This window comes from Xenopus laevis, chromosome 1S (assembly GCF_017654675.1).
Source record: "Xenopus laevis strain J_2021 chromosome 1S, Xenopus_laevis_v10.1, whole genome shotgun sequence".
Lineage (NCBI taxonomy): Eukaryota > Metazoa > Chordata > Amphibia > Anura > Pipidae > Xenopus > Xenopus laevis.
In genome coordinates this window covers 198,302,058-198,328,245 of record NC_054372.1, presented here as the reverse complement: position 1 = coordinate 198,328,245, position 26,188 = coordinate 198,302,058, and the positions used below count along the sequence as shown (strand labels likewise).

Genomic DNA, 26,188 nt, shown 5'->3' with positions numbered 1-26,188 from the left:
ACCCCTAATATGAGCCCAATTAGCAGCCCCCAAACATGTGAGTCCAAGGGAACCCTGTACTTTGCCATGGTTAAAAAAAAAAAAAAAAAAAAAAAAAAAAAACTTCCAATGACAATGGAATTCAGGGACAAATACAACATTGTGTTTTAAAAAAAATGCAGCAAGGTGCAAATTGTTGCACTTTGCCAAAACTCAGTTAATGGTTCTTTAAAGGGATACTATCATGGGGGAAAAAAAAAATGTCAAAATGAATCAGTTAATAGAGCTGCTCCAGCAGAATTCTGCACTGAAATCCATTTCTCATAAGAGCAAACAGATTTTTTTATATTCAATTTTGAAATCTGACATGGGGCTAGACATATTGTCAATTTCCCAGCTGCCCCAAGTCATGTGACTTGTGCTCTGATAAACTTCAGTCACTCTTTACTGCTGTACTGCAATTTAGAGTGATATCGCCCCCTCCCTTTCCCCCCCCAGCAGCCAAACAACAGAACAATGAGAAGGTAACCAGATAGCGGCTCCCTAACACAAGATAACAGCTGCCTGGTAGATCTAAGAACAACACTCAATAGTAAAATCCCATGTCCCACTGAGACACATTCAGTTACATTGAGAAGAAAAAACAGCAGCCTGCCAGAAAGCATTTCTCTCCTAAAGTGCAGGCACAAGTCACATGACTGTGGGCAGCTGGGAAATTGACAAAATGTCTAGCCCCATGTCAGATTTTAAAATTGAATATAAAAAAATCTGTTTGCTCTTTTGAGAAATGGATTTCACTGCAGAATTCTGCTGGAGCAGCCCTATTAACTGATTCATTTTGAAAAATTTTTTTTTTCCCATGACAGTAACCCTTTAACTCTTTATTAGAGAAGACTCTTTCCTATAGTTCTTTTTATATTTAGTAATGCATGTGTTCCTCAACCTAACCTTTCCAGCTGCAACCAACCCACTCATCAGCTGCTGGTGGAATTCCCCTGTTCTAACTGGCTGATTGCAACGTTATTGACCTGTTGTGCAGTGCGCTGACACACAGCATGGCTGACTTGTTTGCAGTAGGAAAACACAAGTTAGGTTTAGGAAGCGCACATTTATAGAACATTTGTATCTCAAAAACAAATAGAGAAGCTTAACTGTGAAAAGGAATCCACAATAGTCTGGGTGAATATTGATATCAATTGCCCTTTAATTGCTAGAGGAAACAGTTAATTTCATCAGTTTCTTGCCTTGTAACGTAATTACCTTCAGGACATAAAGTCCAAAGGGCTCACTCACAGCACTGAAATTAGCTATTAGTGCAACACAACTCATTATGTTATTTATTGTTCTGTTATTATTGTTATTTACAGCTGGAGAGTATTAACATAATATAGTGATTCATTTCTTTGGGACCATTGTGTCCTGCGCCTGACGATTGTAACTTATTGTTTCTTATAACCGACCATTCTAAGTTATGGAGATAAAATGAAATGTGTCTTGTGTTGAATTCATGTATATAAATCAGAATTAGAATTATTAAAATCTTATACTGACATTAATTGGTTTATGTCTTGTATATTTGTAGGGAACACCCCTTATAAGCACCATCTCTCCCTACTATACCTGCTATCCCACAGTCACACTCCCTTCCCAGAGACTATTATCCCCCTGTTACTATAGACACATCTCTCCCTACTATACCTGTTATCCCACAGTCACACTCCCTTCCCAGAGACTATTATCCACTGTTACTATAGACACCACTCTCCTACTATACCTGCTATCCCACAGTCACACCCTTCCAGAGACTATTATCCCACTGTTACTATAGAACACTTCCCTACTATACTGCAAATCCACAGTACACTCCTTCCAAGACTATTATCCACGTTACTATAGACCCCATCTCTCCCATTTATACTGCTATCCCAGTCCCACTCCCTTCCCAGAAGACTATTTTTCCCACTGTTACTTAGACACATCTTCCTACTATACTGTATCCACATCACACTCCTTCCCGAGACTTTACCCAACTGTTACTATAAACATCTCTCCCTACTATACTGTTATCCCACAGTCAAAACTCCCTTCCAGAGATATTAATTCCACTGTTACATGGGACAACATCTCTCCTACTATACCTGCATCCACAGTCACATCCTTCCAAAGACTATTAATCCACTGTTACTATAGACACCATCTCTCCCTACTATACCTGCTATCCCACAGTCACACTCCCTTCCCAGAGACTATTATCCACTGTTACTATAGAAAACCATCTCTCCCTACTATACCCTGCTATCCCACAGTCACACTCCCTTCCCAGAGACTATTATTCCACTGTTACTATAGACACCATCTCTCCCTACTATACCTGCTACCCCACAGTCCACTCCTTCCCAGAGACTATTATCCCACTGTTACTATAGACACATACTTCCCTACTAACCTGTTACCCCAAACAGTCACACTCCTTCCCAGAGACTATTATCCACTGTTACTATAAACACCATCTCTCCCTACTATACCTGCTATCCCACAGTCACACTCCTTCCCAGAGACTATTATCCACTGTTACTATAGACACCATCTCTCCCTACTATACCTGCTATCCCACAGTCTCACTCCCTTCCCAGAGACTATTATCCACTGTTACTATAGAACCCATCTCTCCCTACTATACCTGCTACCCCACAGTCACACCCCCTTTCCCCAGAGACTGTTATCCCACTGTTACTATAGAGTGACTCTATAGTAACAGTGGGATAATAGCCCTCTGGAAGGGAGTGTTGACTGTGGATGCAGGTATGTAGGGAGAGATGTGTTATAGTATAGACACATCTCTCCCTACTATACCTGCTATCCCACAGTCACACTCCCTTCCCAGAGACTATTACTCACTGTTACTATAGACACATCTCTCCCTACTATACCTGCTATCCCACAGTCACACTCCCTTCCCAGAGACTATTATCCACTGTTACTATAGACACCATCTCTCCCTACTATACTGCTATCCCACAGTCACACTCCTTCCCAGAGACTATTATCCATGTTCTAATTAGACCATCTCTCCCTACTATACCTGCTACACCAAGTCACACTCCCTTCCCAGGACTATTACCCTGTTTACTATTGACACATCCTCTCCTCATCCTGCTACCCACAGCTGCAACTCTTTCCCAGAGACATTATTTCCACTGTTATATAGAACCATCTCTCCCTACTATAAACATGCTTATCCGGAAGTCACACTCCCTTCCCAGGACTATTATACGCCACTGTTAACTATAGGACCATTCTCTCTTCTATACCTGTATCCACGTCACACTTCCCTTCCAGGAGATATGTATCCAGCACTGTTACTATAGACACCATCACTCCCTACTATTATCTGTTATTCCATAGTACACTCTTCAGCAGAGACTATTATCCACTGTTCTATAGACCATCCTCCCTACTATACACTTTGCTATCGCCACTAGTGACATCCCTTCAAAGGCTATTATTCCACTGTTTACGAATTAGAACATCTCTCCTACTATACTGCATCCCACAGTCACACTGCCTTCAGGACTATTATTCCATGTTACTTATAGACACCATCTCTCCCTACTATACCTGCTATCCCACAGTCACACTCCTTCCCAGAGACTATTATCCCACTGTTACTATAGACACATCTCTCCCTACTATACCTGTTATCCCACAGTCACACTCCCTTCCCAGAGACTATTATCCACTGTTACTATAGACACCATCTCTCCCTACTATACCTGCTATCCACAGTCACACTCCCTTCCCAGAGACTATTATCCACTGTTACTATAGACACCATCTCTCCCTACTATACCTGCTTATCCCACAGTCTCACTCCCTTCCAGAGACTATTATCCCACTGTTACTATAGACACCATCTCTCCCTACTATACCTGCTATCCCACAGTCACACTCCCTTCCAAAGACTATTATCCACTGTTACTATAGACAGTGCCATCTCTCCTACTTACCTGCTATCCACAGTCACACTCCTCCAGAGACTAATTACACTTTACTATAGGACACCATCTCCCTACTATACTGCTATCCCACAGGTCACACTCCTTCCCAGAGACTATTTCACTGTTATAAGACACATCTCTTCCTACTATACCTGCTATCCCACAGTCACACTCCTTCCCAGAGACTATTATCCACTGTTACTATAGACACATCTCTCCTACTATACCTGCTATCCCACAGTCACACTACCCTTCCCAGAGGACATATTATCCCCTGTTAACTAGTGAGACAGCCATGTTCTCACGCTACTAATACTGCTTATTCCACAGTCAACACTCCCTTCCCAGAGGATATTATCCACTGTTACTATAGACACATCTCTGCCTAACATACCTGCTAATCCCAACAGTCAACAACTCCCTTCTGCGAAGAGACTATTATCCCTTTTACTATAGGAACCATTTCTCCCTACTATACCTGCTATCGCCACAGTCACACTTCCGCTTCCCAGAAGACTATTATCCACTGTTACTATAGGCACACCATCTCTCCCTACTATAACCTGCTATCCCACAGTCACACTTCACCTTCCCAGAGGACTATTATCACTGTTACTAGTCCTGGCACCATGCGTCTCGCTACTATACCTGCTATCCCACCATCTGATGCAGGACATTCCCTGTCCTGCAGTGATATTCATTCCAACTGTATACTATAGACACCATTCATTCTCCTACTATACCTGCTATCCACAGTCACACTCCCTTCCAGAGACTATTATTCCACTGTTACTATAGACACCATCCTCTCCCTACTATACCTGCTATCCCACAGTCACACTCCCTTCCCAGAGACTATTATCCACTGTTACTATAGACACCATCTCTCCCTACTATACCTGCTATCCCACAGTCACACTCCCTTCCCAGAGACTATTATCCACTGTTACTATAGACACCATCTCTCCCTACTATACCTGCTATCCCACAGTCACACTCCCTTCCCAGAGACTATTATCCCACTGTTACTATAGACACCATCTCTCCCTACTATACCTGTTATCCCACAGTCACACTCCCTTCCCAGAGACTATTATCCACTGTTACTATAGACACCATCTCTCCCTACTATACCTGCTATCCCACAGTCACACTCCCTTCCCAGAGACTTATTATCCACTGTTACTATAGACACCATCTCTCCCTACTATAACCTGCTATCCCACAGTCACACTCCCTTCCCAGAGACTATTATTCCACTGTTACTATAGACACCATCTCTCCCTACTATACCTGCTATCCCACAGTCACACTCCCTCCCCTTTCCCACTGAGCACCACTCTCTCCCATACCTGCTACCCACTCCACTCCCTCCGAGACTTACCCACTGTATGACACTCTCTCTACTGATTATCTAAGTTACTCCCATCCCAGGTATATCCACTGTTCAAAAGGACACCATCTCTCCCTACTATACCTGCTATCCCACAGTCACACTCCCTTCCGGGACTATTATCCACTGTTACTATAGACACCATCTCTCCCTACTATACCTGCTATCCCACAGTCACACTCCCTTCCCAGAGACTATTATCCACTGTTACTATAGGACACCATCTCCCCCCCTACTATACCTGCTATCCCACAGTCACACTCCCTTCCCAGGAGGACTATTAATCCCACTGTTACTATAGCCACCAATCTCTCCCTACTATACCTGCTATCCCACAGTCACACTCCCTTCCCAGGGACTATTATCCACTGTTACTATAGACACCATCTCTCCCTACTATACCTGCTATCCCACAGTCACACTCCCTTCCCAGAGACTATTATCCACTGTTACTATAGACACCATCTCTCCCTACTATACCACCTGCTACCCACAGTCACACTCCCTTCCCAGAGACTATTATCCACTGTTACTATAGGCACCATCTCTCCCTATATACCTGCTAACCCACAGTCACACTCCCTTCCCAGAGAGCTATTATCCACTGTTACTATAGACACCATCTCTCCCTACATATACCTGCTATCCCACAGTCACACTCCCTTCCCAGAGCTATTATCCACTGTTACTATAGGACACCATCTCTCCCTACTATACCTGCTATCCCACAGTCACAATCCCTTCCCAGAGACTATTATCCACTGTTACTATAGACACCATCTCTCCCTACTATACCTGCTATCCCACAGTCACACTCCCTTCCAGAGACTATTATCCACTGTTACTATAGGCACCATCTCTCCCTACTATACCTGCTATCCCCAGTCACACTCCCTTTCCCAAAGAGACTATTATCCACTGTTACTATAGCACCATCTCTCCCTACTATACCTGCTATCCTCACAGTCACACTCCCTTCCCAGAGACTATTATCCACTGTTACTATAGACACCATCTCTCCCTACTATACCTGCTATCCCACAGTCACACTCCCTTCCCAGAGACTATTATCCACTGTTACTATAGGCACCATCTCTCCCTACTATACCTGCTATCCCACAGTCACACTCCCTTCCCAGAGACTATTATCCACTGTTACTATAGGCACCATCTCTCCCTACTATACCTGCTATCCCACAGTCACACTCCCTTCCCAGAGACTATTATCCCACTGTTACTATAGGACACCATCTCTCGCTACTATACCTGCTATCCCACAGTCACACTCCCTTCCCAGAGACTATTATCCACTGTTACTATAGACACATCTCTCCTACTATACCTGCTATCCCACAGTCACACTCCCTTCCCAGAGACTATTATCCACTGTTACTATAGGCACCATCTCTCCTCCTTCACAACCCTAATAACCCTGCTATCCATCCCTACAAGTTCCACATCCCTCCCTTCAGAGACTATTATCCACTGTTACTATAGGCACCATCTCTCCCTACTATACCTGCTATCCCACAGTCACACTCCCTTCCCAGAGACTATTATCCACTGTTACTATAGACACCATCTCTCCCTACTATACCTGCTATCCCACAGTCAAACTCCCTTCCCACAGACTATTATCCCACTGTTACTATAGACACCATCTCTCCCTACTATACCTGCTATCCCACAGTCACACTCCCTTCCCACAGACTATTATCCCACTGTTACTATAGACACCATCTCTCCCTAGTATACCTGCTATCCCACAGTCACACTCCCTTCCCACAGACTATTATCCACTGTTACTATAGGCACCATCTCTCCCTACTATACCTGCTATCCCACAGTCACACTCCCTTCCCAGAGACTATTATCCACTGTTACTATAGGCACCATCTCTCCCTACTATACCTGCTATCCCACAGTCACACTCCCTTCCCAGAGACTATTATCCACTGTTACTATAGGCACCATCTCTCCCTACTATACCTGCTAACCCACAGTCACACTCCCTTCCCAGAGACTATTATCCACTGTTACTATAGACACCATCTCTCCCTAATATACCTGCTATCCCACAGTCACACTCCCTTCCCAGAGGCTATTATCCACTGTTACTATAGGCACCATCTCTCCCTACTATACCTGCTATCCCACAGTCACACTCCCTTCCCAGAGACTATTATCCACTGTTACTATAGACACCATCTCTCCCTACTATACCTGCTATCCCACAGTCACAATCCCTTCCCAGAGACTATTATCCACTGTTACTATAGGCACCATCTCTCCCTAGTATACCTGCTATCCCACAGTCACACTCCCTTCCAAGAGACTATTATCCACTGTTACTATAGGCACCATCTCTCCCTACTATACCTGCTATCTCACAGTCACACTCCCTTCCCAGAGACTATTATCCACTGTTACTATAGACACCATCTCTCCCTACTATACCTGCTATCCCACAGTCACACTCCCTTCCCAGAGACTATTATCCACTGTTACTATAGGCACCATCTCTCCCTACTATACCTGCTATCCCACAGTCACACTCCCTTCCCAGAGACTATTATCCACTGTTACTATAGGCACCATCTCTCCCTACTATACCTGCTATCCCACAGTCACACTCCCTTCCCAGAGACTATTATTCCCACTGTTACTATAGGCACCATCTCTCCCTACTATACCTGCTATCCCACAGTCACACTCCCTTCCCAGAGACTATTATCCCACTGTTACTATAGACACCATCTCTCGCTACTATACCTGCTATCCCACAGTCACACTCCCTTCCCAGAGACTATTATCCACTGTTACTATAGGCACCATCTCTCCCTACTATACCTGCTATCCCCACAGTCCACACTCCCTTCCCAGAGACTATTATCCCACTGTTACTATAGGCACCATCTCTCCCTACTATACCTGCTATCCCACAGTCACACTCCCTTCCCAGAGACTATTATCCACTGTTACTATAGGCAACCATCTCTCCCTACTATACCTGCTATCCCACAGTCACACTCCCTTCCCAGAGACTATTATCCACTGTTACTATAGACACCATCTCTCCCTACTATACCTGCTATCCCACAGTCAAACTCCCTTCCCACAGACTATTATCCCACTGTTACTATAGACACCATCTCTCCCTACTATACCTGCTATCCCACAGTCACACTCCCTTCCCACAGACTATTATCCCACTGTTACTATAGACACCATCTCTCCCTACTATACCTGCTATCCCACAGTCACACTCCCTTCCCACAGACTATTATCCACTGTTACTATAGGCACTATCTCTCCCTACTATACCTGCTATCCCACAGTCACACTCCCTTCCCAGAGACTATTATCCACTGTTACTATAGGCACCATCTCTCCCTACTATACCTGCTATCCCACAGTCACACTCCCTTCCCAGAGACTATTATCCACTGTTACTATAGGCACCATCTCTCCCTCTTTCCTGAACCAGGTACTTGGAAAAGAAAGAAGGAGGAGGAGCAGCAAAGAAACTTGAAATAAGAGGAAAAGTAAGACCGGGTCTGTACAGCTACACAATGCAGAGTATCTCTCAGCTGACTGCACGCTAACCACATGAGTCATAACTGGGGTGTGATGTGATTTAATGGCAACTGATAAAAATTATTTAAACATTAACAATATTTTTATGTGCCAACTGGACAGGTACAGTTACTGCCATATACACGGAATACCAGGAAAAAAAACAGGCATAGTACATAGGATGGCAGTGGATGTGATTTACTTAGACTTTGCTAAAGCATTTGATACAGTGCCACACAGAAGGTTACTGGTTAAATGAAGGAATGTTGGAACATAGTATTTGTACCTGGATAGAGAACTGGCTAAAAGATAGACTACAAAGAGTGGTGGTAAATGGAACATTTTCTAATTGGACCAGTGTTGTTAGTGGAGTACCGCAGGGCTCTGTACTAGGTCCCTTGGTTTTCAACTTGTTTATTAATGACCTGGAGGTGGCCATTGAAAGTACTGTTTCTATTTTTGCAGATGAGACTAAATTGTGCAGAACTATAGGTTCCATGCAGGATGCTGCCACTTTGCACAGTGATTTGTCTAAACTGGAAAACTGGGCAGCAAACTGGAAAATGAGGTTCAATGTTGATAAATGCAGGTTATGCACTTTGGCAAAAATAATATAAATGCAAGTTATACACTAAATGGCAGTGTGTTGGGAGTTTCCTTAAATGAGAAGGATCTAGGGGTTTTTGTAGATAACAAGTTGTCTAATTCTGGGCAGTGTCATTCTGTGGCTACTAAAGCAAATAAAGTTCTTGTATAAAAAAGGGCATTAACTCAAGGGATGAAACATAATTATGTCTCTTTATAGGTCCCTGGTGAGGCCTCATCTGGAGTATGGGGGCAGTTTTGGAATCCAGTCCTTAAAGGGATCCTGTCATCGGAAAACATGTTTTTTTTTCAAAACACATCAGTTAATAGTGCTGCTCCAGCAGAATTCTGCACTGAAATCCATTTCTCAAAAGAGCAAACAGATTTTTTTTTATTTTCAATTTTGAAATCTGACATGGAGCTAGACATTTTGTCAATTTCCCAGCTGCCCCTGGTCATGTGACTTGTGCTTGCACTTTAGGAGAGAAATACTTTCTGGCAGGCTGCTGTTTTTCCTTCTCAATGTAACTGAATGTGTCTCAGTGGGACAGGGGTTTTTACTATTGAGTGTTGTTCTTAGATCTACCAGGCAGTTGTTATCTTGTGTTAGGGAGCTGCTATCTGGTTACCTTCCCATTGTTCTTTTGTTTGGCTGCTGGGGGGGGAAAGGGAGGGGGTGATATCACTCCAACTTGCAGTACAGCAGTAAAGAGTGACTGAAGTTTATCAGAGCACAAGTCACATGACTTGGGGCAGCTGGGAAATTGACAAAATGTCTAGCCCCATGTCAGATTTCAAAATTGAATATAAAAAAATCTGTTTCCTCTTTTTTAGAAATGGATTTCAGTGCAGAATTCTGCTGGAGCAGCACTATTAACTGATTCATTTTGAAAAAATGTTTTTCCCCATGACAGTATCCCTTTAAGAGGGATATAAATGAGCTGGAGAGAGTGCAGAGACTAAGTGCAACTAAACTGGTTAGAGGGAGGGAAGAGTTAAATTATTTGGACGGAAATAAAAACTATTATAAGGATTTTGAGTTGTATTTACTTTTATAAACACACTGCTATTATTCTGAACACATATGTGTGTCTTTATACATTATAAGGGCTGCTCAGTATTCAGCAGAACCAATATGTGATGATGTGTCTGCTTTTCTTACTAACCACAATGACTGGCTTCCCCGATTAGATCTGTGTAAAAACCCATTCCATGGAAGAGATCTTACTTTCACTTTGTAGGGCTTTCTGGTCAAATTCAATGTTTTATCTAATAATGCATGGGTACAACCAGAAATCATTATTATCACAGCCGGTCCTATCATTCCAGTCATGGTGACTTTGTTAGACGCCAGCGTACGATTGGCTGATAGACAAGATCAGGAAACATGATGCAAATGTTACAGAGTGGAATCAAAGGGTTGACAAAGCATTTAGGGTAATATACAAAGGGACCAAAATAGTTACAAACCAAATAATCACATGCCCTCTGTTCCACTAGGAAACCAGCTCTAATCATGTATTTGCTTATGATACAACAGAGTTATGTCCAATAAATTAGTAATCCCATTATTATATCATATGTGTTGTGTGCCATTACCTTTTCTTTGCCACAGGAGTCTTTGTTATTCATAGATGTGGCAATATAGACCCAACTGACAACATTTTATATGTGCAATTAAAGTACATATAAAAGGGTTTTAATTGTGACCTAGTCTGATATGTAGCAGCAGTCCTGCCCTGCTTTATGGCAGCTGAGATTCTAGCTATCTGTATAACAGAACATTCTGTCCCAGTGGCTGCACAGATCCTATCTGATCCCCATTGTAAGCAACAGTCCTGTCCTGCTTTATGGCAGCTGAGATTCTAGCTATCTGTATAACAGAACATTCTGTCCTAGTGGCTGCACAGATCCTATCTGATCCCCATTGTAAGCAGCAGTCCTGTCCTGCTTTATGGCAGCTGAAATTCTAGCTATCTGTATAACAGAACATTCTGTCCCAGTGGCTGCACAGATCCTATCTGATCCCCATTGTAAGCAGCAGTCCTGTCCTGCTTTATGGCAGCTGAGATTCTAGCTATCTGTATAACAGAACATTCTGTCCCAGTGGCTGCACAGATCCTATCTGATCCCCATTGTAAGCAGCAGTCCTGTCCTGCTTTATGGCAGCTGAAATTCTAGCTATCTGTATAACAGAACATTCTGTCCCAGTGGCTGCACAGATCCTATCTGATCCCCATTGTAAGCAGCAGTCCTGTCCTGCTTTATGGCAGCTGAGATTCTAGCTATCTGTATAACAGAACATTCTGTCCCAGTGGCTGCACAGATCCTATCTGATCCCCATTGTAAGCAGCAGTCCTGTCCTGCTTTATGGCAGCTGAGATTCTAGCTATCTGTATAACAGAACATTCTGTCCCAGTGGCTGCACAGATCCTATCTGATTCCCATTGTAAGCAGCAGTCCTATCCTGCTTTATGGCAGCTGAGATTCTAGCTATTCTAGCTGCTTTATGGCTGAGATCCTAGCACAGTGACTGAAATAAGAAAGCTTAGCAAGACAAAGGAAGTAGCAGGAGTATTTTACAAAAGAGCTGGCAAATCCTAATTAGAGGCTAATAAAAATGCAGGGAAGAGCATGCCACATGCAAGGGGCAGGTCGGCACAGATATCAGAGCTCCCTCTGTATTGTCTCATTTACAGAATAAATAAAATAAATCAATATAAATGATAATAAAAGTCTGTCCAGGAACCTGGCTGGGGAAGTGCAGTCATTCACACACAGCCATGGTCAAAAGTTAAACTTCTACCTGCTGCTTTTATTTTCGAGTACGGTTCCCAGATCCTGAGGGGTTTCTGCCCAAGTTTCCTTTTTGGGATGGAGCAGGTGGACGGGGCCGCTTTTTCTTTGTTTCTGGAGTTTTGTTTTTGCTCTTGAAAATCTTTTTGGGGTCCTGTTTGTTAATGAAAGTGTCTGGCTCTTCAGGAAGTGCAGTGGTATCAAATCTGATGGGTCTGTATGTGTTAAACCATTGCTGGAAGGCAAAAGCCAAGGTCACTCTGATGGGGAGTCTAATAATTAGGCCGATCTACCATAAACCTGCCCTGGAACTGCCTTCAATTGTCATCTACTCTAGCAAGCAAAGGTGCAGGGAGTTGTGTACTTACCTCTGGTCAGAGGCTGGTATAAATACAGAGCTTCCCTGTGCCTCTGCCTGCTGCCCTTACTCACATTAAAGGAACAGTAACATCAACAAATGAAAGTGTTTTAAAGTAATAAAAATACAATATAATGTTGCCCTGTACTGGTAAAACTGAAGTGTTTGCTTCAGAAACTCTACTTTAGTTTATAACTGTGAAAAATAAATAATGAAGGCCAATTAAAAAGTTGTTTAGAATTAGCAATTGTATAACATACTAAAAGTTAACATAAAGGTAAACCACCCTTTAAAGGAGAACTAAACCCGAACATCGAATGTGGCTAAAAAGGTGATATTTTATATATTGAAGTTATTGCACGAGGCTAAAGTTTGAGCTTGTCAATAGCAGCAATGATCCAGGACTTCAAACTTGTCACAGGGGGTCACCATCTTGGAAAGTGTCTGTGACACTCACATGCTCAGTGGGCTCTGATTGGCTGTTGAGAAGCTAAGCTTAGGGCTCGTCACTAATTATCCAGCAGAAAATGAGCTTCCCTGGCTGTAATATAAGCTGATGCTACAGGTTTGCTGATTATTAAATTCTGATGCTAATTGCACTGGTTTCTGTGCTGCCATGTAGTAATTATGTGTATTAATTACTAATCAGCCTTATATTGTGACATTTCTATTCTATGTGTACTGTATATTGTGAGTGGCTCCCTAAGCTCAGTAAGTGACAGCAGCACAGAGCATGTGCAGTGAATCAGCAGAAAAGAAGATGGGGAGCTACTGGGGCATCTTTGGAGACACAGATCTTTACTGCTAAAGGGCTGTGGTTGCCTTGGGCTGGTACAGAAGCACAAAACATCATGTACAACATTTCTACCTACTTCTTTAGTTAGGCTTTAGTTCTATTTTAACTCCCCCAACCCACCTGACTGTGAGGTTTTATAAACCAGACACACTTTCCCGTTGCTGCTGCACGGATCCAGTTCAAAGATCACATTGTGAGAGTCAAAGTGTGGCTGCTCCAGGCAACCTGCGGAGAGTAATGGGAAATGTGTTTATACAGCAAAATGGTAAATAAAAACAGCAAAGTGTGCCATTGAGATGTTTCACTGATTCAGTTATACCATGTGACACGTAAAAACAGAATGATGGGTAATAAATAATTTACACATTACACAGTTATATTATACAGTGAAGCCTCAATTTCAAGTACACTGATTTTAAGTTTTCCAGCATTTACATTCTTTATTTGTGGTCTAATTAATTTATAATGCATTTCCCTGATTTTACATCATGTTTTCCCGGATTTTACATAAAAATGTTATCCTGATGTTACTAAAAATTGCTGTTTGTCCTGTAAGGTTGTTATTATTAGTGAAGTAAAGAGGTTTAACATACTAACCAGATGTATATTTTGCCATGGTTCTGTGTGTAAATGGTCAATTCTAATCAGTCTGCCCCTTATAGGATAAATAAACCTTTAAAACAAGTGAATGTAAAACTGATGAGGGGGCTATTCTAAGCACTTTTGTCATTTACATTCATTATTTATTTTGTTTTTATTCCAAGATATTAAGGGATACATGTACTGTTAATATGAATGAATTTTGTTACAACAGCGCCACCTGCTGGTCAGTTTCCCACCAGTCTGACCAGCAAGTAGTCAAGGAAGTTGTCAGGAGAAAGAAAGAGGCTGATGTTCTTCTGCTTAGGAATAAAATTAGAAACCTTTCTCACATCTTTCCTAAGCAGAAGCACATCAGCCTCTTTCAATACATTAAAAATGAAAACAAATTGCCAATTATCTCAGAATATCACTCTCTACATCATACTAAAAGTTATCTCTAAGGTGAACAACCCCTTTAATTACCATAGATCTCACTTGAACAGTGCTGTCTGCAAACATAGGGAGAGCTGTTCTTAGATCATAGGGACAGTATTCAGGCTCGGAGTGATAAAGGATCATACAGAAATATTCTATTCTGTAACAAATTAGGAGTGGTTTTCTACATTAAACCACTGATAAAGACAGATTAAAGGGATACGGGCATGGAAAAACATGTCCACATCAGTTAATAGTGCTGCTCCAGCAGATTCCTGCACTAAAATCCATTTCTCAAAAGAGCAAACAGATTTTTCTATATTGAATTGTGAAATCTGACACTGGGCTAGACATATTGTCAGCTTCCCAGCTGCCTCTAGTCATGTGACTTGTGCTCTGATAAACTTCAGTCACTCTTTACTGCTGTACTGCAAGTTGGGAGTGATATCACCCCCCCCAGCAGCCTAACAAAAGAACAATGGGAAGGTAACCAGATAGCAGCTCCCTAACACAAGATAACAGCTGCCTGGTAGATCTAAGAACAACACTCAATAGTAAAATCCAGGTCCCACTGAGACACATTTGGTTATATTGAGTAGGAGAAACAACAGCCTGCCAGAAAGCAGTTCCATCCTAAAGTGCTGGCTCTTTCTGAAATCACATGACCAGGCAAAATGAGCTGAGCTGCACCTACACACCAATATTACAACTAAATACACTTGCTGGTTCAGGAATGACATTTTATATTGTACAGTGAATTATTTGCAGTGTAAACAGTGTCATTTAGAAATAAAAACTACACCATTAAATTTAGAAATAAAAACAATACCATAAAAATCATGACAGAATCCCTTTAATGTCATAATTGCTTTGCTTTTCAACCACGACGACTATGTTACTAAGAGCAAAGTAATTCTGAAGAACAGGGTTAAATAAATATGAGCAGTATCACAGGAGGTTGTTCAGCAACAGATTGGCCTTCCTAAGCAATTTCCACCCAAATGGCCTCATCACAGTTCTTTAGTAGAGGTCCCTGAAGCATTGACATAAAGGGTTAATAAGGTGTGTGTGTATATGAACATCTTAGTAACATATTAACACAGAAAATGAGAGGCTTTCAGCACAATCTCAAGTGATAAGAAGCACACAGACTAATCCAGGTCTTTTATTGCTCACAGACCTTGCTGTATGTACAAGCATAATAACCCTGTAAGTGATGTATTTACAGATTATTCTATAACATCACACAACGGAAAAACATTCAGGCAGAGGTAAAGCAATAATGGCCTTAAAGGAAAACTTTGTATAATCAGAGTAGATTTAAAGGGCCACTGTATCATAATATTATCCTGCTGAATTGTGTTTAGTACAGGGGAATACCTATGCTGCCATAGTTTTATGGGATCTCTTTGTACAAACTATGAGCAAACCTAGGGGCTGTTCCTGCTGAATTGTGCTTAGTACAGGGGATACCTATGCTGCCATAGTTTTATGGGATCTCTTTGTACAAACTATGAGCAAACCTAGGGGCTGTTCCTGCTGAATTGTGCTTAGTACAGGGGATACCTATGCTGCCATAGTTTTATGGGATCTCTCTGTACAGACTATGAGCAAACTTAGGGGCTGTTCCTGCTGAATTGTGCTTAGTACAGGGGAATACCTATGCTGCCATAGTTGTATGGGATCTCTCTGTACAGACTATGAGCAAACTTAGGGGACTGTTCCTGCTGAATTGTGCTTAGTACAGGGAATACCTATGCTGCCATAGTTTTATGGGATCTCTCTGTACAGACTATGAGCAAACTTAGTGGTCTGTTCCTGCTGAATTGTGCTTAGTACAGGGAATACCTATGCTGCCATAGTTGTATGGGATCTCTCTGTACAGACTATGAGCAAACTTAGTGGTCTGTTCCTGCTGAATTGTGCTTAGTACAGGGGAATACCTATGCTGCCATAGTTTTATGGGATCTCTCTGTACAGACTATGAGCAAACTTAGGGACTGTTCCTGCTGAATTGTGCTTAGTACAGGGGAATACCTATGCTGCCATAGTTTTATGGGATCTCTCTGTACAGACTATGAGCAAACTTAGGGGCTGTTCCTGCTGAATTGTGCTTAGTACAGGGAATACCTATGCTGCCATAGTTTTATGGGATCTCTCTGTACAGACTATGAACAAACTTAGGGACTGTTCCTGCTGAATTGTGCTTAGTAGAGGGAATACCTATGCTGCCATAGTTTTATGGGATCTCTCTGTACAGACTATGAGCAAACTTAGGGGACTGTTCCTGCTGAATTGTGCTTAGTACAGGGAATACCTATGCTGCCATAGTTTTATGGGATCTCTCTGTACAGACTATGAGCAAATTTAGGCACTGTTCCTGCTGAATTGTGCTTAGTACAGGGGAATACCTATGCTGCCATAGTTTTATGGGATCTCTCTGTACAGACTATGAGCAAACTTAGGGGGCTGTTCCTGCTGAATTGTGTTTAGTACAGAATATCCACTCTAATTTAATATTACAGTCTTTCTGAAGAGAATATGAGGAATGTTAATACCAGTGCTATAAACAAATGATGCAGACCAAAGACAGTGTGTATACAGCATGAATCCTGACAGCTTTTTAGAAGGCACTAATACATGAACAGAAGGATTATGGGAAATGATAAATCCATCATGACAACAAGGGAGACTCACGCTAGAGTGAAACTGCAGTACAGAGTGAACCCCCTGCTAAGGTGTAACACTGAAACAGTGACCCTGCATCACCATCAATAGAAATTGTATTTATTTTATTTCCTTAAAGGAGAAGGAAAGCTACCAAAGCAGTTTATTGCCAATAGATTAGCCACGATAGTGCAAGCTATAACACTATTCTGCAGAATTATTTACCATACTTGAGTAAACAGCTCTAGAAGTGCTCTGTTTGTTTAGGATAGCAGCTGCCATATTAGTATGGGATGACATCACTTCCTGCCGAGTCTCTCCCTGCTCACTCATAGCTCTGAGCTCAGATTACAGCAGGGAGGGGAGGAGGGAGTTGGAGAAAGGAGCAAACTGAGCATGCTCAAGCCCTAGCCCTGGAGGTTTAAGCTGAAAACAGTAAGTCTGATACAGAAGCCCATGAGTACACAATAGAAGGAAAGAAATGTGCTGTTTCTTTTGACAGAGGACTCAGAGCAGCATTACTTTGAGGGGTTACTGGTGTATTTATATAGACCTTTCTGATAAACCTTACTTACTTTTAGCCTTTCCTTCTCCTTTAAACCAGGGGTCCCCAGCCTTTTTTTTTACCCATGAGCCAAATTAAATGTAAAATCAGTTGGGGAGCAACACACGTAAGAAAAAAGTCCTTTGGGTGCCAAATAAGGGCTGTGATTGGTTATTTGGTAGCCCCTATATGGACTGATAGCTACAGGAGGCTCTGTTTGGCAGTACACTTGTTTTTTATGCAAACAAAACTTCAAATATAAGCACCTGCTTTGAGGCCACTGGGAGCAACATCCAAGTGATTGGTGAGGAACATGTTGCTCATGAGCCACTGGTTGGGGTTCACTGCCTTAAAGGGATGCTGTCATGGAAAACATGTTTTTTCCAAAACACATCAGTTAATAGTGCTGTTCCAGCAGAATTCTGCACTGAAATCCATTTCTCATTTCTTTACTGCTGTACTGCAAGTTGGAGTGATATCATCCCCTCCCTCCCCCCCCCCCAGCAGCCAAACAACAGAACAATGGGAAGGTAACAAGGTAGCAGCTCCCTAACACAAGATAACAGCTCCCTGGTAGATCTAAGAACAGTACTAAATATTAAAAGCCAAGTCCCACTGAGACACATTCAGTAATAAATAACAGAAATAACAGCCCGACAGAAAGTAATTCCATCCAGGCACAAGTCACATGACTGGGGCAGCTGGGAAACTGACGAAATGTCTAGCCCCATGTCAGATTTCAAAATTGAATATAAAAAAATCTGTTTGCTCTTTTGAGAAATGGATTTCAGTGCAGAATTCTGCTGGAGCAGCACTATTAACTGATGTGTTTAGGAAAAAACATGTTTTTCCATGACACTATCCCTTTAAACTCACCCACCAGCTTGACACTCCAGGACATGTGGAATCCATCTGTCATCAGATAAAAATTCTTCAGATCATCAGGCAGCATGCAAGAGTTCCTCTGCAAACATATATTACAGCTTTTAAAATGGGCAATAAAGATCTATATTCTACAAGTTCCCAATACACATTCTCCCTATTAGTTAAAAACTTCAATATCAAACTCCTCCTAATCTGTAAATCAGAGACAAAGGCTCCCTTTGTTATACAGGGAGTTTAAGATACAGACAGCAATCAGAAGATTCTGTATTATTATAAAGAGCATATGTTTGCCCCTGTCATGCAAGAGACAGTAATGGTAAAAACAAAACCATAACCCACTTGCCTCTGTTAACAGAAAATAAAATAATTTATTTTGCAAGATAAAAGGGTATTTAATTGGCCCTGTTAGTAGCATGGAAACGGTTTGTTCCAGCAGAAGAAAGTGCTCATTGCTTAATGGAGGTTTACAATGTCTATCATTGTTTGACCTTAATTAGTGACACCAATTATTAGGCATTATCAGCATCAAGGACTGGATAACACAAGATAGGCATTGCTTTATGGCAAACTAGGGAAAGTATAAATAAATCCTAATATTTTCATGATGTCATAAATGTAAACACGGCTTGTCTGGGTGTCATTGAATTGCAGGCTGGTTGTGATTTAAAAGGGGAAATATTTTTACTATATTATAAATTTATACACTCAAGGTAACTTTTCAACTGATTTTAATTGTTGTGCTGTTTGGGGGCTGCTTATTCTGCCCCTTTTAAGTCAGCAGTTTAAAATGGCATCTGGGTTCTGGGTGGCAGCAGCCCCAGTAACAACAATATTTTGTTTATGGATATACCAACTGTATTTGCCTATGAGGCAACTTTTCCCTGTGTCTCAGCAGTGGCGTGCTCTACCCTATACACCGAGTGATACGCCATCTAGTGGTAAACTTGAGTACTTATCTACGTTTAAAGGAACAGTAAAACCAAAAATCAAAGTGTTTTAAAGCAATGACAATATAATGTACTGTTGATTTTGGTGTTACTGTTCCTTTAAAGGAGAACTAAACCCTAAAATTAATATGGCTAAAAATACCATATTTTACATACTGAATTTATTGCATGAGGCTAAAGTTTGAGCTTGTCAATAGCAGCAATGACCCAGGACTTCAAACTTGTCACAGGGGGTCACCATCTTGGAAAGTGTCTGTGACACTCACATGCTCAGTGGGCTCTGATTGGCTGTTGAGAAGCTAAGCTTAGGGCTCGTCACTAATTATCCAGCAGAAAATGAGCTTCCCTGGCTGTAATATAAGCTGATGCTACAGGTTTGCTGATTATTAAATTCTGATGCTAATTGCACTGGTTTCTGTGCTGCCATGTAGTAATTATGTTTATTAATTACTAATCAGCCTTATATTGTGACATTTCTATTCTATGTGTACTGTATATTGTGAGTGGGTCCCTAAGCTCAGTAAGTGACAGCAGCACAGAGCATGTGAATCAGTGAATCAGCAGAAAAGAAGATGGGGAGCTACTGGGGCATCTTCACTGGTACAGAACTTTCCTGCTAAAGCCTGTGGGACCTTGAGTTTGTACAGAAGCCCAAAACTTAATGTACAGCATTTCTACCCTAATTCTTTGATGAGATTCAGTTCTCCTTTAATACAAGAGAACAAATCATACACAGAACTAACAAGACAAGACAGGACTCCCACCTGGGTCCCTAAGCTCAGTAAGTGACAGCAGCACGGAGCATGTGCAGTGAATCAGCAGAAAAGAAGATGGGGAGCTACTGGGGCATCTTTAGAGACACAAATCTTTACTGCTAAAGGGCTGTGGTTGCCTTGGGCTGGTACAGCAGCCCAAAACATAATGTTCAACATTTCTAGCTACTTCTTTAGTTAGGCTTTAGTTCTCCTTTAAGTAAATTTGCTCTTCTGACCTGACCATTGGCTCAGCTGGCAATGCCAATAAGAACTCAATACACATACATTACTGGGCCCCACTTGTGGCCATATTAGCGGCAGGTAGGATTAGCAAATAAGATGAATATGAATCAAGTATACCTGTTCCCAGGAGACAATCAGATGGTGCTTGGCAGGGGTCCTCTCATCAAACTTCACCTCAGAGATTCCAGGGGAAGATTCTATGAGGATTAAGTAGAAGGTAAGAAATGGGGTCATGATGTTAATTATCAGGCTAAATAGGTACAGAGAAATTCTGTATTGAAAGTAAAGGGCCATAAAGTTCAAACTGTTACTCAATTCTAATATAAGTCAAAACCAGGTCAGCAGCATCTGGTTCCAGAATGGAGACTGGTTAAATTATAGATATGGTCTATTTAATAATCATAAAAACACAGGATAGGACACCAGCTAAACACACTTATATATAAATGCATAATGCCAATAGTAAAGTTTAGTGGAGGAGGAATAATGGGCTGGGGCGGTTTCCATGGTTTGGGTTTAGGCCCCTGGTTTCAATCAAACCTTAAGGCTACATGAATCCATCGACATTCCAGACATTTCAATGCTTTCTATTTTGTGGAACCATTTATTTATGGAAGGCACTGTTTGAGCACAATAATGTCCCCATGCACAACACCAAGTCCCTGTGGATTTGGTTGCTGGATTCGATTTTGAAGCCAAAATTGGGAGATGTGTGGGAATTGTGTGAGTGAAGTGCTCTTTTGTACAAACCAATGCTTTAGTTGTAGGTATCAAATCTCCCTCCATTCAGAGAGATAAATTACAATAAAAGCTGAAAGTGCCTTTATGTGCTACACATACATTTGGGCAGCAATATATAAATAACCTTTATTGCATAATCCCCAGTTTATCCTGCCCATTCCCTGCTGCCTGTGAGATGACATTTATAGCTGGTGAAGAGGCAGAGATATGACATTTATTAAGGTTTTATTAGGATGGAAAAATCTCCCACTGCAGTCTTCAAAAGCAGATATTGTCCTAATACTGCTCAATTCCTACCCTGCTACTGGTCTCTGCTAAACAAAGAATCCATTGCGCTGCCAAAAGGGTACTGAACCCAGTCTGTTACTACTAATACATATACTCTATCAGCATTGTGGAGAGTACCTGTGTACTGTTACTGGAACTTATTGTCTATTAGTAATGTGGGAAGATGTCTGGATATCAGAGCCTAAAGTCTATTAGTAATGTGGACGAGTGCCTGGTTACTGTTACTGGATCTTACATTCTATTATTACTGTGAGTGAGAGGCTGGATACTTAAGCTTAGATTAGTATTGGATTAGTGTGGAATACTACCTGGGTACTAGATCTCACATAGTCTATTAGTAATGTGAGAGAGGGACTGTAATGGAGCTTATAATTTATTAGTAATGTGGGAGAGCACATGGGTATTGAAGTTTCAAGTTTATATACTTTATAATACACAAAAGCAATGAATATCCTGTAAATTATATCCTTATAAACGGTGAGTTCTGATGTCATCAGTTATAAACGGTGAGTTCTGATGTCATTTCTGTCACATGACTCCCTAAAACATGTGTATTATAATAAATAAAGTACCCCCAGTTGCAAAATATGAGGATATTAGAAGTTACCTCGGAGTTCCATGACCTGTATAAAAACACTCAGCCTTTGGCCTCGTACTTTTATATGGTCATGAAACTCCTCGGTAACTTATAATATCCTTATATTTTAAAAGAGGGGGTACTTTATTCACTATATTATATATAAAGTAAATATATAATGTACACATGCTTTATTAAACTATATATAGTATACTTATTAAAGTATATAGTCTATTAGTAACGTGCAAGAGTGACTGTGACTGCACTATAGCTTATAGTCTATTAGTAATATGAGAGAGTACCTGGTACTGGAGACTACTGTTAATTTGTAAACAGGGAGAGTGCATGGGCACTAGTGTATTTTGTCCATTAGTAATGTGTAAGAGTAACTGCACTATTAATTATTTTGGAAGAGTGCCTAGGAACTAGAACTTATAGTCTATTAGTAATGTGGACAAATGCCTGGGTACTAGAGATTATAGTCTCTTAGTAATGTGGGAGAGTACCTAAGTACTAGAACTGATATTATATTATTAATGTGGGCAAGTGCCTAGATATTAGAATTTATAGTCTATTAGTAATGTGGGCAAATGCCTTCAGTATTTATTAATAATGTGGCCAAGTGCCTGGTTACTAGAGTTTATAGTCTCTTAGTAATCTGGGAGAGTACCTAGGTACTAGAACTGATATTATATTAGTAATGTGGGCAAGTGCCTAGATATTAGAACGTATAATCTATTAGTAATGTGGGCAAGTGCCTAGATATTAGAACGTATAATCTATTAGTAATGTGGGCAAGTACCTGGTTACTAGAGCTTATTATAGTCTCTTAGTAATGTGAGCAAGTGTCTGGGTACAAGAATTTATAGTCTCTTAGTAATGTGGGAGAGTACCTGGGTACTAGAACTGATATTCTATTATTAATATGGGCAAGTGCTTAGATATTAGAGCTTATAGACTATTAGTAATGTGGGCAAGTGCCTGGGTACTAGAGCTTATAGTCTCTTAGTAATGTGGGAGAGTACCTAGGTACTAGAACTGATATTATATTATTAATGTGAGCAACTGCCTAGATATTAGAACTTATAGTCTCTTAGTAATGTGGGCAAGTGCCTGGGTACTAGAACTTATAGTCTTTTAGTTATGTGGGAGAGTACCTGGGTACTGGATTTTATGGTCTATTAGTAATGTGGACAAGTGCCTGGGCACAAGAATTTATAGTCTATTGGTAATGTGAGAGATTACCTACGTATTGAAGCTTATAGTCTATTAGTAATGTGGGAAAATGCCTGGGTACTAGAGATTATAGTCTCTTAGTAATGTGGGAGAGTACCTAGGTACTAGAACTGATATTCTATTATTAATGTGGGCAAGTGCCTAGATATTAGAATTTATAGTCTATTAGTAATGTGGCCAAATGCCTTCAGTATTTATTAATAATGTGGCCAAGTGCCTGGTTACTAGAGCTTATAGTCTTTTAGTAATCTGGGAGAGTACATAGGTACTAGAACTGATATTATATTAGTAATGTGGGCAAGTGCCTAGATATTAGAACGTATAATCTATTAGTAATGTTGGCAAGTACCTGGTTACTAGAGCTTATAGTCTCTTAGTAATGTGAGCAAGTGCCTAGGTACTAGAATTTATAGTCTCTTAGTAATGTGGGAGAGTACCTGGGTACTAGAACTGATATTCTATTATTAATATGGGCAAGTGCTTAGATATTAGAGCTTATAGTCTGTTAGTAATGTGGGCAAGTGCCTGGGTACTAGAGCTTATAGTCTCTTAGTAATGTGGGAGAGTACCTGGGTACTAGAACTGATATTCTATTATTAATATGGGCAAGTGCTTAGATATTAGAGCTTATAGTCTGTTAGTAATGTGGGCAAGTGCCTGGGTACTAGAGCTTATATTCTCTTAGTAATGTGGGAGAGTACCTAGATGCTAGAACTGATATTATATTATTAATGTGAGCAACTGCCTAGATATTAGAACTTATAGTCTCTTAGTAATGTGGGCAAGTGCCTGGGTACTAGAACTTATAGTCTTTTAGTTATGTGGGAGAGTACCTGGGTACTGGATTTTATGGTCTATTAGTAATGTGGACAAGTGCCTGGGCACAAGAATTTATAGTCTATTGGTAATGTGAGAGATTACCTACGTATTGAAGCTTATAGTCTATTAGTAATGTGGGAAAATGCCTGGGTACTAGAGATTATAGTCTCTTAGTAATGTGGGAGAGTACCTAGGTACTAGAACTGATATTCTATTATTAATGTGGGCAAGTGCCTAGATATTAGAATTTATAGTCTATTAGTAATGTGGCCAAATGCCTTCAGTATTTATTAATAATGTGGCCAAGTGCCTGGTTACTAGAGCTTATAGTCTTTTAGTAATCTGGGAGAGTACATAGGTACTAGAACTGATATTATATTAGTAATGTGGGCAAGTGCCTAGATATTAGAACGTATAATCTATTAGTAATGTTGGCAAGTACCTGGTTACTAGAGCTTATAGTCTCTTAGTAATGTGAGCAAGTGCCTAGGTACTAGAATTTATAGTCTCTTAGTAATGTGGGAGAGTACCTGGGTACTAGAACTGATATTCTATTATTAATATGGGCAAGTGCTTAGATATTAGAGCTTATAGTCTGTTAGTAATGTGGGCAAGTGCCTGGGTACTAGAGCTTATAGTCTCTTAGTAATGTGGGAGAGTACCTGGGTACTAGAACTGATATTCTATTATTAATATGGGCAAGTGCTTAGATATTAGAGCTTATAGTCTGTTAGTAATGTGGGCAAGTGCCTGGGTACTAGAGCTTATATTCTCTTAGTAATGTGGGAGAGTACCTAGATGCTAGAACTGATATTATATTATTAATGTGAGCAACTGCCTAGATATTAGAACTTATAGTCTCTTAGTAATGTGGGCAAGTGCCTGGGTACTAGAACTTATAGTCTTTTAGTTATGTGGGAGAGTACCTGGGTACTGGATGTTATGGTCTATTAGTAATGTGGACAAGTGCCTGGGCACAAGAACTTATAGTCTATTGGTAATGTGAGAGATTACCTACGTACTGAAGCTTATAGTTTATTAGTAATGTGGGAGAGTGCATGGATACTAGGTATTCGAACGATTAGAACGATTCGAAGGATTTCAGCGATCGATCGAACGAACGATTTTACTTCAACTTCCTAGAAGGTCCCCATAGGCTAACACAGCACTTCGGCAGGTTTAATTTGGCGAAGTATTGAAATCGAAGTTTTTTTTAAAGAGACAGTACTTCGATTATTGAATGGTCCAATACTCAAACTATTTTACTTTGGATCGAATTAGAAGTCGAAGCCGTAGTATCCTATTTGATGGTCGAAGTATCCAAAAAATTACTTCAAATTTTTTTACTTCGAAAAATTCCCTCGAATTCACGTCGACCCTTGATAAATCTGCCCCCCAGCGTCTGATGCAAATGGAAGAATGAAATGAAACAATGACATTGTGGTGTTATGACTGTTTCTCCCAGAGTCTCTTCTTCCCAAATCCCAATCTGAACTCCCTTTCCTCCAAATGAGTCCTCTTCTCCTGGGACGCCCCTTACTGCTACTCCCCCCAACTTCTCATCCCAGAATCCCTTTCTCCTCCTCTGGGAACCCCCTTACTGTTATCCCCCAAATACTCACACAGGAGCCCCTTACGTCTAATCCCAGTGCCTAATAATGTGCCTAATAATGTGCCTCTCCTGGGAAGCCCCTTACTGCCCCCACCCCACACTTCTCATCCCAGAATCCCTTTCTCCTCCTCTGGGAACCCCCTGTTATCCCCATAAATCCTACCCCTGGAGCCCCTTACTTGTTATCCCCCAAATCCTCCTCCATTACTTCTAATTCCAGTAGAAAAAAAGAATGTGCCACTAACTCGTATTGTATAGAAATCCCTGTAAAAAGATGTGTGTTACTTGGGGCCAGTGTTGTTAGGAGAGAAAGCCCCATTTGAAGACGGTAATTATATGTGGAGATTTCCAGTCACAGCTGTCTCCTGTGGGATGC

General features: G+C 41.0%; 1 protein-coding gene across 1 annotated transcript; it reads right to left on the bottom strand.

The window, feature by feature from the left end:
• Nucleotides 1–14,409: 14,409 nt before the first annotated feature.
• LOC121399198 (tubulin polyglutamylase complex subunit 2-like) lies at nt 14,410–26,164 on the bottom strand (the record flags this gene model as incomplete). The annotated part of the gene is made up of 5 exons (XM_041579259.1): nt 14,410–14,442; nt 14,547–14,572; nt 18,586–18,673; nt 20,657–20,745; nt 26,119–26,164. Coding segments are annotated over 5 exons (282 nt in total), but the record flags the coding sequence as incomplete, so codon positions are not given.
• Between the last annotated feature and the right edge of the window lie 24 nt (nt 26,165–26,188).